The 13,036-nt window shown below is 41.5% G+C and overlaps 1 protein-coding gene across 2 annotated transcripts in view; it reads left to right on the forward strand.

The window, feature by feature from the left end:
* The window catches only part of abhd3 (abhydrolase domain containing 3, phospholipase), a 72,024-nt gene extending 59,228 nt beyond the window's left edge, over positions 1-12,796 (forward strand). For both annotated transcript variants that reach the window (XM_059950635.1, XM_059950692.1), the window contains one exon: positions 10,363-12,796. In XM_059950635.1, coding sequence (XP_059806618.1) covers positions 10,363-10,544 — 182 coding nt within the window. In that variant the 3' untranslated portion in view covers positions 10,545-12,796. The remainder of the gene's footprint in view (positions 1-10,362) is intronic.
* The last annotated feature ends 240 nt before the right edge of the window (positions 12,797-13,036 follow it).

Genomic DNA, 13,036 nt, shown 5'->3' on the forward strand with positions numbered 1-13,036 from the left:
AACCCAAACACTGCTGCAACAGAGAAACCATTACCTTAGCTGTGAAATCTTACAGCATGTTACACTCTCTCCCCACCAAATTTAGTCATGTCCTCATGATGTTGAGATAATTCACCAATCCTTCCTGCAAAACACAAAGTCCAATCCAGTTGCACACGGCAGTGACGTAGCTCCCCAAAACGGTAGGGATCACATTCTATTCCCCTGGTGCTATGTAGGCCAGCCTGTCCAGTGGTCTCCTAGTTCTCCGAGACCTCTGACCCCCCCCCCCCCCACCTAACTCTTCAGGTTCCGACACTGCTGGGGATACTTCCGGTCTTCCTGGTGAGGCCTTCCCCAATCTATCACTCATGCCACCTGCAACTTGGTGTCCAGTGGCCAAGCTCCACTTCCTCCCCTGCAGAGTCCCACTGCAACCCAGGCTGACCACAGGTAGCCCCCCCCCCCCCACTTCACCTGACTCAGCGGGAGAAGGGCTGGGAGTCTCTTCCTCAATCAATGGGGAGTTAGCGAATGGCGGCACATACCACACAGCCAGGTCCTCATTCTCCAAATCAGTATCCCTCTCAGGGGTGAGGGCCAGCCTAACTTTGCCAGCTGTGGGCCCTGCAGTCACCCTGCATTTCTGCAGAGTCCTCTTACTAGGTGTAAGCTTCAAGTTGAGCTCTGGGTCTACCTGCACCTCTTGACACAGGGGCAGCAGATGGTTCCGATGGAGAATCTTGACAGGCCCATTCCCATCCTTTGGTTTCACCCAGAAAACTGGTAGGTTTGGGATTTGACTCTCCACCGCACAGGGTGTAGCCGCACAGCAGTCAGCCAACTTATGCTTTCCAGGTAGCCCCAAGTTCCTTATGAGGACTTAGTCTCCCAGCAGGAGTTTGGAGAACCTCACCTTTTGATCATACTTCCTCTTATTTCCTTGAATATGATTGGCAGCTGTGACCTCAGCGAATTCATAAGCCTTTTTCAGCGCTCTTCTTATATCAGACGCATACTTCAGATAAGTCTTCGGGGGTAAGTCACCCTTGTCAGTCCCAAAACAAAGGTCAATGGGCAACCTCACCTCGTGCCCTAATATCAACTAATATGGCGAGTACCCAGTAGCTTTACTTCATGTACAGTGGTAACTGTGAACCAAACACCCAATATATTCAGTAAGGCCTTTGACAAGGTTCCGCACGGAAGGTTAGTTAGGAAGGCTCAATCATTATGTATTAATATTGAAGTAGTAAAATGGATTCAACAGTGGCTAGGTGGGAGATGCCAGAGAGTAGAGGTAGATAACTGTTTTTCAGGTTGGAGGCCAGTGACTAGTGGTGTGCCTCAAGGATCTATATTGGGTCCAATGTTGTTTGTCGTATACATTAATGATCTGGATGATGGGGTGGTAAATTGGCTTAGTAAGTATGCAGGTGATACTAAGGTAGGTAGTGTTGTGGATAATGAAGTAGGTTTTCAAAGCTTGCAGAGAGATTTAGGCCAGTTAGAAGAGTGGACTGAACGATGGCAGATGGAGTTTAATGCTGATAAGTGTGAGGTGCTACATTTTGGTGGGAATAATCCAAATAGAACATGGTGGGGCATAAATGGTAGGGCATTGAAGAATGCAGTAGAACAGAGTGATCTCGGAATAATGGTGCATTGTTCCCTGAAGGTGGAATCTCATGTGGATAGGGTGGTGAAGAAAGCTTTTGGTGTGCTGGCCTTTATAAATCAGAGCATTGAGTATAGAAGTTGGGATGTAATGTTAAAATTGTACAAGGCATTGGTAAGGCTGAATTTGGGGTATTGTGTACAGTTCTGGTCACCGAATTATAGGAAAGATATCAACAAAATAGGAAGAGTACAGAGGAGGTTTACTAGAATGTTACCTGAGTTTCAACACCTACGTTACAGGGAAAGGCTGAATAAATTAGGTCTTTATTCTTTGGAGTGTAGAAGGTTGAGGGGGGACTTGATAGAGGTATTTAAAATAATGAGGGGCATAGATCGAGTTGACGTGGATAGGCTTTTTCCATTGAGTGTAGGGGAGATTCAAACAAGAGGATATGATTTGAGAGTTAGGGGGCAAAAGTTTAAGGGTAACACGAGGGGGAATTTCTTTACTCAGAGAGTGGTAGCTATGTGGGATGAGCTTCCAGTAGAAGTGGTAGAGGCAGGTTCAGTATTGTCATTTAAAGTAAAATTGGATAGGTATATGGACAGGAAAGGAATGGAGGGTTATGGGCTGAGTGCAGGCCAGTGGGACACAATGAGAGTAAGCATCTGCATGGACTAGAAGGGCTGAGATGGCCTGTTTCCATGCTGTAATTGTTATATGGTTATATTGACTCCACTTGCTCTTGCTGGTCTCCAGGGTCCTGAGCATGTCTAGCAAGGTCTGATTAAACCTCTCTGGTTGGGTTTCACTTGACTTCTTGACTCCAAGCATGCCCAGTAACTCATGGATGACTCTCTCATAACACTTTTTCCACTGTAGATGCCCCCTGGTCCTTGGTAGGGAAAGCCTGTGCATATCTGGTGTAGTGGTCCATGAATACTAAGACATTTGTTGTTTTGCTGGCATTGGGTTCTATTGACTGGAAATCCATACACAACAGGACCAGAGGCCCCGGACTCTGCAAGTGAGACAAGGGAGCTGCCCATGTAGGCAGTGTCTTCCGCCACATGCATCAAATGCACAACTTGCAGTATTCTTCAACCTCCGATTTCATCCGGGGCCAGTAAAACCAGTCTCTGAGCAATCCATAGGTCTTTTCCACCCCAAATGTCCAGAATTATCATGAAGTGACTTCAACGCAATCCTCCAATATTTCTTGGGCAGAACCAGTTGGCAATGCCAAGGTTGGTCTGGGTATAAGATCTGGTTCTTCAACTCCAACAAAGGCCATTCTTGCAGTAATGGAGGCAGTGATGCATGTTTCGTCTTCTCCACTTGAGCCATGTCTCCCTTTTTGACTGCTGCCCAAATAGTGCCAATGCCCGGATCATCTCACTAAGCAGCTGCTGGTTCTCCACAACTCAACTCCGGCAGCTGATTTGTCTTCAGAGCAGTCAGGTTACAGTAAATTTGGGGAATGGCAACATCAGAAGCTCCCAATTGATCCACCGCTCGATCCTAGCCATCCTTTCCTTCTGCCTTCACCATGATGGTAAACTGACACATGGCTTTCACCCCTGGGGCAGGAACACTCTCCCACTCCTCATCCCTGACCAGTCCCTCTTCACCCGTTGGGATAAAGAATCAGCATCAAATTTCCTGCTTCCCAGCCGGTATTTCAGACTGAAATCACAGGCAGAGAATGTTGCCAACCACCGAAGGCCTGTGTCATCCAGTTTTGCCAAGGTCAGGATATAAGTTAAGGGGTTGTTGTCCGTCCTCACCTCAAACTTGGCCCCGTAAAGGTAGTCACTCAGCTTATCCACCATCGCCCATTTCAACACCAGAAATTCCAACTTGTGCGTGGGATAGTTTTTCTCGGAGGGCAACAGACTCTGGCTGACAAGCACAACCGGCCTCAACCCAGTGCCCTAATCCTGAACCCTCTTGGCTGGCATCCATATGCAGTAAATATGGCAATCAGGGGTCTGCAAAAGCCAGCACAGGTGCTTGGGTCAGCAGCTCCTTCAGCGACTGAAAGGCCTCCCCACATTTTGTGTCCCACCTCGGTCCAAAGGGCTCCAATGGGCTAAGATACTCTCCACCCTCCTGTCCTTTCTTCCCATTTATGTGTTGGGCCCAGGACGTATCCTCTGATGAGTCCTCGAACACAGCCTGGACCAATGATTTAAATAGTCCTGAAGCCATTTCTCTGCCTTCCATGGACCTGGGACAGTCATTCAATATGCTAACAAAATAAATTTAAAGTTACTAACACTCTTCACCAGCAGTCCCCCAGTATAGACTCTGGCACATTTGCCCTACTTTTCCTTTCTGCAGTCAGCATTTGCTCTTTAGTTTTACTGAAGTTGAGTAAGAGCTTGTTGTTGTGGTTGTGTTAGAGCTGTTCTTAGCCTAGCAGTCAAAATTCAAAGTTCAAAGTAAATTTATTATCAAAGTGCATATATATCTCTACATACTGCCCTGAGGTTCATTTTCTCATGGCCATTCACAGTAAACACAAATAAAACATAATAGAATCAATGAAAATTGCATTCAAGATGAACAAACAGCCAATGTGCAAATACAAAAACCAGTCTAAATAATAATAATTAATAATAATAAATACACAATAAATATTAAGAACATGAGATGAAGATTCGTTGAAAGTGAATCCATAGGTTGTGGGAACAGTTCAGTGATGTGATGAGTCAAGTTGAGTGAATCTATCCTCTGGTTCTGGAGCCTGATGGTTGAGGGGTAATAACTGTTCCTGAACCTGTCTTACACAGTCTATTAACATTTACACATTGGTTGTTTGTACATCTTGTGTGTCATTTTTCATTGAGGCTCCTATGTTTCCTTACTGAGTGTAGCAGCGAGAAGAGAGCAAGGCTTGGATGGTGGGGGTCCCTGATGATGGATGCTGCTTTCCTGCGACACCGCTCCATGTAGTCGTGCTCCACCTCTAATCCCCTAATGAGAAATAGTTCATGAAATTCCAGTTTCTTCCCCTTGTAGTCAATAGTCAGCTCTTTGATTCTGCTGACATTAAATGAGAGATTATTGTTGCGACACCATTCAACCAGATTTTCAAACTCCCTCCTATATGCTGATTCATTGCCACCTTTGATTCAGTGACAGCGGTGTCATCAGCAAGCTTAAATATGGCATCGGAGCTGTGCTTAGCCTCGGAGTCATAATTGTAAAGCCAGTAGAGTGGGGGGGGGGGGGGTAAGAACACAGCCTTATGGTGCACCTACACTGATGAGCATTGTGGAGGAGATGTTGTCAGGTTGAGCTCTCGGTTCGGCTAGCAGCTTAACATAGGGAACAATAGCCCCCTGCCTGGCCAAACTTAAGAAATCTAATTTGGGTGGATGCTGTGCAATGTGTCCCCTGTTACAAATCAGTACACAAATAACAAACAGTGCACAATAAGCAATTAACCGATTGAGCTTTATAATTCTTAATTTGACCATATGGTTACTAAAAAACAAAAAAAAAGAAAAGGGCACATTCTCATTGAACAGTCTAATGTACAAATGTTGGAGCTCACTGATAAAACTGTTCGTCCACCATCGACCTCCTCCAATCGTCGCTGACTTCGGACCCTCACTCCAAGTCCACTCCGTCCAGCGGTCTACCAACTCTCTCCATTTGCGTCTTCTCTCCTCATTTATCCCCAGCAAAAGACCTCAAAATTCTTCTCCCAGACACACAAGAAAGAACAACATCCCGCTCATTAGCTAACACATCCCATCATCTCTAGTCATAACCCAAACGTTGTTGCTACAGAGAAACGCTACCTTAACAGTGAAACTTTACAGTGTACTACAACATCTACACAGGGGTTGTCACCGGAAAGCAGCATCCATCATCAGGGACACCCAACACCCAGGTCATGCTCTATTCTTACTGCTGCCATCAGGAAGAAGGTACAGGAGCCTCAGGACGCACATCACCAGGTTCAGGAACAGTTATTACCCCTCTAACATCAGGTTCTTGAAACAAACAGGATGACTTTATTCAACTTTGCTTGCCCCATCATTGAAATGTTCCCACAACCTAAGGACTCACTTTCAAGGATTCTTCATCTCATGTTCTCAATATTTATTGCTTATTTATTTATCATTGCTCTCTCTTTTTATTATTTGCACAGTTTTTTGCACATTAGTTAGATGCCCAAGTTGATACAGTCTTTCATTGATTCTATTATGGTTAGTGTGTGTTACTCTGGATTTCCAGCATCTGCAGAATCTCTTATGTTTATAACTCTTTTCATTAGGTTTACTACTATCTTTAATTTTTTTCCCCCAGTAACCTCCAGTTGAACATTTGTTCCAGATCTTAAAGGAACAGTTATGAGACTATAAGACCATAAGATATAGGAGCAGAATTAGGCTATTTGGCCTATTATGTCCGCTCCGCCATTTCATCATGTCTGATCCAATTTTCTTCTCAGCTCTTATCTCCTGCCTTTTCCCCATATCCCTTCATGCCCTGACCAATCAAGAAACTATCAGCCTTAAATCTACATAAAGACTTGGCCTCCACAGTTGCCTGTGGTAAAGAATTCTGCAGATTCACCACTCTCTGGCTAAAGTAATTCCTCCTCATCTCTGTGCTAAAAGGACAATCTCTATTCCTCTGGTCTTAAACTCTCCCACCACAGTAAATATCTTCTCCACATCCACTCTATTAAGGCTTTTCACCTTTTGATAGGTTTCAATGAGGTCATGAACTCTAGTGAATACAGGCCCAAAGCCATCATATGACAAGCCATTCAATCCTGGAATCATTTTCATGAACCTCCTTTGAACCTTGTCAGTTTCAGCACATCCTTTCTAAGATAAGGAGCCCCAGACCTGCTCATAATACTCCAAATGAGGCTGCATCAGTGCTTTATGAAGTCTAAACATTACACTTAGTCCTGTAGAAAGGTCTTGGCCCAAAAAGTCAGCAGTACTCTTTTCCATAGATGCTGCCTGGCCTGCTGAGTTCCTCCAGCATTTTTGTGTGTTGCTCAGATTTCCAGCATCTCCAGATTTTTTCTTGTTCCACATTACATCCTTGCTTTTATATTCTAATCCTCTTTAAATGAATGCTAACATTGTATTTGCCTCCCTCACCACAGACTCAAACTGGAAATTAACCTTTAGGGAATCCTGCATCTCAGGTTTTTTAGTATTTTCTCTCCTAATGAAAATAGGCAACTGTTCCATTCCTTCTACCAAAGCGCATGACCATACACTGCCTGACACAGTATTCCATCTACCATTTCTTCTTCCATTCTTCTAATCTGTCTAAGTCCTTCTGTAGCACCTCTACTTCCTCCAAAACTACCTGCCCCTCCACCTATCTTCATATTGTCTGCAAACTTTGTAACAAAGCCATCAATTCCAACATCCAAATCATTGACATCTTATCTAAAAAGAATCGATCATCACAGACCCATGTTGAACTCCAGCAGCCAGACAGAAAATGCCCCCTTTACTCCCACTCTTTGTTTCCTGCCAATCAGCCACTGCTTTATCCATACTTTCCTGTCTTACCATGGGTTCATGGCTTGTTAAGCAGCCTCATGTGTGCCACCTTGTCAAAGGCCTTCTGAAAATCCAAGTACACAGCATCAACCTTTTCTATCCTGCTTGTTACTTCTACAAAGAATCCCAACAGATTGGTCATGCAAGATAATACCTTGAGGAAACTATGCTGACTACAGCCAAATTTAATATGTATGTCCTAGCACCCTGAGACTTCACCCTTAATAATTGACTCCAACATCTTCCCAACCACTGAGTTCAGATTAACTGGCTCTCTCCCTTCTTGAAGAGTGGAGTGACATATGCAATTTTCCAGTCTTCCGGAACCATTCCAGAATCTAGTGATTCTTGAAAGATCATTATTAATTCCCCCACAATCACTTCAACCACCTCCTTCAGAATTCTGGGGTGTACACCATCTGGTCCAGGTGACTGATTCACCTTCAGACCTTTCAGATTCCCAAGAACCTTCTCTCTAGTTATGGTAACTTCACACACTTTATGCCCCCTGACACCTGGAACTTGCACCATACTGCTAATCCCATCCAAAATGAAGACCGATGCAAAATACTTAGACAGTTCTTCCGCCATTTCGTTGTCTCCCATTAGTACCTCTCCAGCGTCATTTTCTGGCAGCCCCATATCCACCCTCACCTCTCTTTTATGCTTCAAGTTTCTAAAGAAACTTTTGGTGTCCACATTAATATTATGGGCTGGCTTACTTTCATATTCCATCTTTACCATCTTAATGACTTTTTAGTTAACTTCTGTTGGTTTTTAAAAGCTTCCCAATCCTGCAACTTCTCACTACTTTTGCTCTATTATATGCCTTCTCTTTGGCTTTTATGTTTGCTTTGACTTCTCTTGCTAGTCATGGTTGTGTCATCTTGCCTTTAGACCACTTCTTCCCCTTTGGGATGTATACATCCTCTGCCTTCCAAATTGCTTCCAGAAATTCCAGCCAAAGCTGCTCTGCTGTCATCCCTGCCAGTGTTCTTTTCCAATCAATTCTGCCCAACTCCTCTTTAAGCCTCTATAATTCCCTTTACTCCACTATAATACTGATACTTCTGACTTTAGCTTCTCCTTCTCAAATTTCAGGGTGAATTCAATTATATTATGATCACTTGCCCCTAAGGGTTCTTGTTGAAAATGATCTAATATTTCATAAATGGTAGCCATTTCCTACTTACTGCTGTACCTTTTAATGTTTCCAACTCAACTACAGCCATACTGCCTGCTAAAACATTTATACTTTCTTTTGATTTGATTGAAAAACCTGGTTTAAGATCGAACCACATAACTTTTTAACTTAGTGTAAAATTCTAGCACAGATAGCACCTGAATCAAATTGAAAATGGATCACTGGAGCTGTGTGGCAGATTAGTTGATTGTGTCTCTGTCAAGGTTGTAGCTCAGACTTGGTATTCTTAAAGTTAGTGGGATGGTTTTAGGGACTGGGATGGGAGTTAGGAGTCAGGTTAGGGTTTAGGGAAAGGTACGTGGAGGAGTTAAAGGTTGGGCCAGAATCTAGGCCTCTTCTACACGCTTTGGCATTCAAAGGTCAGCAATGTGGATGTGTGACAAAGTGCATCCATAGATGTCAGGCTGATAAGTACTGTGAATGAGGATTAGGGCTGGTGGCCCACTGGGTCAGTAAACTCCCCTGGATGGTGAACCCTAGGATAAGATATAAGCAGAGGTCAGAAAGTTCATGTGTCAGTGAGTCCAGAGTTCGAGACTTGGAGTTTGCGATCTTGTCATCGGTGAGTCTGGAAATTGAGGCCTTGAGTTTGGGGTCCCATCCAAAGATACCCCATATCAAGTAAACACCAAAGATTGAAGCCCAAAGGTCAGTTGGAAGTCCAGCAGTTAAAGGCTGAAGCCTTGAGTCCATGAGTCTGAAGTCCACTGGGGAAGTCAGGAGGCTGGTCTGGCCTGGGGCTGGAGGTCTGCCTGTGAGTGTGAGTGGGTATGTAGGAGGGTGAAAAGGGGTTTGTCTTGCTGTTGCTGATTTGTTGCTTGTTGTGCTCTGTGTTGTTCTGCCGAGCATTGTGGGCACGCTATGTTAGTGCTGGAATGTGTGGTGACACTCGTGGACTGTCCCAGTATATTCTTGGGTAGTACTAGCTGTTAAAACAAATGAAGCATTTGACTGTATGTTTCAATGTACAGATAATAAATAAATGAATCTGAATCTAGTCTTTCTCAATAAGAGTATATAAGTTCTGGACACAGGATGTCTTGCTACAATTATACTTGGCCTTAGTGAGACTACCTCTCATGTATTGTATGCTCACCAGATTGATTCCTGGGCTAGTGGCATTGCCATATACAAAGAGATACTAGGTCATCAAGTTTCTATTCACTACTGTTCAAATAGGGTGTTGGGGTGAAGATACGCCTCTACCAAAGGAGATGTAAAGTGCTCCTTCCCTCCATTAGTCTAGGTTACCCTTGGGCAAGGTATAGCACTTGCTTACCCCCCCCCAGCCCCCACTGATCACATTCACATGAAGCCTTGGAAGCAGGAGTTGATGGTCATATGAGCAGCTGGTGCATATCACAAGTTCTGGTTATGCGACCACTGATGCCAGGCAGACAATCTTTGAACAATATAGATAATAGCTGGGGTTACCCATCTTGTAAAGACACAGCTCAGGTGCAGGCAATAGAAAAATTTGCCAAGAATAATCATGGTCATGGATAGAGAAAAGAAAAAGCAGATTAAAGACAAATGGAAGACCATAATTGCCCACGTCATACAACTGTTCAAAAAAATTAGAGCAGATTTAATAGAAACTCTTAAAGTTCTAACCGTATTAGATAGCATCTTCTGGGAGAACTCATTTTGGTGGTGATGGCAATTCATTTATTTTGGGTAGATTAGCACCTCATTTCCAATGTAAGGGAGGGGCATTACAGAATATGCACTTAACACAATCAATGACAAAATTTAGTGGTTTGTTTCAGGTATAACAAATACAGTAAATGTAATCTAAATAATGCAACAGATTATTATTTAGAATTAATTTTACTGATGATATCATTGATTGCAATGCAATGTGTGAAAATTCTCTTTGAAGTGAATTTATTTATTGCTGAAGCTGAACTCATGAACATTGTCCTTGAAAATTGTTAACAATTTTCTTATTTGTTGTAAGAAAATAGTAATATCATAAATTTGTCTTCAAACATTTGTGTTTCTTTCAGCCATACCTATGCAATCTGCCAAACAAAACCCAAACGTTGCACTACTACTAACTGCACATGGTGGACACATCGGCTTTCTAGAAGGAATATTTCCACGACGAATGACATACACGGACAGAATCTTCAAACAGTTTATACAAGCCGTTGTTGAGCACAAAGATGAACTGAATATAACTCATTGATCTGTTTATTCACACTCTTCATATTGAACATTTGCACCCAAACTTTTTAAAATTTGCAACTGGTTCTTGAATACATTGCAAAGTACAAATTTCTTTGTACTTTCATGTATTTAAACTGTCAGGCTGTCTGTTAAGTTTGTCCAGAGTTTAACAGAAGCTTTATAAGAAGAAAAATGAATGATAAAAAGTTAAGATTTTAAACTCATACTAGATCTCAATTTATACTCAAGGTTATTTTTCTTAATTTGAAACATTCAAATTTTTATTTTATATTATTGCTTTATGATTACTGAAACTTATAATTGTTTTTGAATGTCCATTTGGTTTGGCACTAAATTTACATAATTACCCCATTTAACAGTAGATTAAAACCATCTGAGCTATCATGTAATATGAGACAGTGATTTTAATTCATTTTAACCATATTTTCAATTCATAAAATAATACTGTTCAGAAAAGAATAAAATTTGACTTTTTTGTGGTACTTCATATTTTACATTGATTCAGTTATAGCAGCTGCTGCATTTTGGTTTTCTGAGGGAAAAAAACAGTACCATGAAATTACATCCTAAACATTGCTACTATGATAATTACACTTCAGGCAGAAGCACAGATATTGCTAAGACAAAATTCTTGCCAGAAAGGGAATAAAAACAAACAGAGGATGCATTTTCATTTTAATTTTGGAGTTGACTAATTTATTTTCCAAATAGGAATGTGTGTTAGTTGTGCCAAGGGCATATTCCAATAACCTAATAAAAATGAAATCATACTTAAATAAATAGCTGCTAACTACAAGTTGCACAGTACATGAAAAATATCACAATGAACCACCCCAGGGCTTTAGTATTTACACAGTCTCTGCTGATAAGTTGTATATGAATGATTCTACATACTTAAATGTATCAGCAGATCCAATGCTGAATTGTGGATTTTCTAGCCCTGAGTTTACAATATTGAATTCATCGATCACAAATCCAACATCTGTATCAGAATGGATTACAAATGTAATAAACATCTTTTTGAGAAACTAGAAAATAATTAAGATAAATATTTTGTTTATGAAAATGTATATATTTTTATCTAAGCATCATCTAATTACTTTAGAACAAACACTGTGAAGTTTAAACTCATCCCAAGGTACAATATACAGTTTCAAAATATGGATTATTGATTTCCCTAAATATCTACAATTGAACGATTTAATCTTTAACTAAGATTGCAAACTAGAATCTCTATTGTTTTTGTTATTGTTAACTTTGTTTCAAACTATTATCACAGGATATAGCTTGAATTCTGCCTAACGTAGTAAAGAATCCAACTGAAATGCTTTACAGATTGCTCAGCTGTATCTAAACAGAAACAGAACAAGGTCCAATGGATCACCTGGTACCAACTATACCTGGATTTTAACATTGCAAAATCACCTCCAGTGCAATCAACCCATCTCTCAGATACTTAGGGGTTGCTGTCTAAATTAGGAGAGCTGTCCTGCAGGCTAGTTGCCAATTTAACTTAGTCATACTCAAAGAATCCTGCCATTCCAATAATATCCTGGACTCTTCCATGACATTCCACTGGCCTTGTCCTTCATGCTTCTTGGACATGCATCTGTCCATAATGCTATTTGCAGGAGTGAACATCACAGTCTCCTCAGGATAAAGTATTTATATTGCATTCATGTTCTGTCAGATTGAGCTTGATGGAATAGTTTCAGAATAGTATGGTAGATCATAGCTGGGACATTCATGAGGCACGGTTGGCCAACAGCTTCAGCAGAACTGTGTACCATACTCTGGTTCTGTGGGAGGTACAGAAAGCTCTGCTGTGAGAGCACCAGGTTGTTTTTAAAATGTGCCACGCAGGCGAAGCTGTAGCACAAGGTCACAAACATGATAACTACTAAAGGCAGCAAGTAATAAACAAAACTAAGCAAACACACACCCAATTAGATCAAAATAAAACTTTGCGTTACTGTCACCTCCAGCCAAGAGTGTGATGTCCATCCAAAACCCACATCAAAATTACCTTCTGGCCAAGAAGTTAGTTTTATATATGCTCAGCTGATATTTTTAAACTACTAACCAAAGTGATATGAGAATTAATAACTTTCTAGATGAATTGTATCTTAGGTTAGCTGCTGACAAGATGGGATTGAACATGGAGAAGTGTGGGCAATGTCACAGATCAGCCAGCCTGAATTACAATGTAATAGTCAAAAGCCCACATGGGAGAAGAATGGTGAGATATTGATGCATGAAGAAAGAACCAGCAATAAACAACAATATAATGTCTGCAATAAATTGTACTGTCCAAGAGAAAGCTGTTGGAAATGTTGACAATATATTAACACTGTGTTTTTGAATTAATTTATTGGTGGGAGAATTCTGTTTATTGGGTATTGAATTTCAACTCCTTTTAATGAGGTGTTTGCAGGCACTTAGCTCGATTTGTCTCATATGCCAGCCTCATTTTCCAGAGAAATATCAGAT

This window comes from Hypanus sabinus, chromosome 1 (genome assembly GCF_030144855.1).
Source record: "Hypanus sabinus isolate sHypSab1 chromosome 1, sHypSab1.hap1, whole genome shotgun sequence".
Taxonomy (NCBI): Eukaryota; Metazoa; Chordata; class Chondrichthyes; order Myliobatiformes; family Dasyatidae; genus Hypanus; species Hypanus sabinus.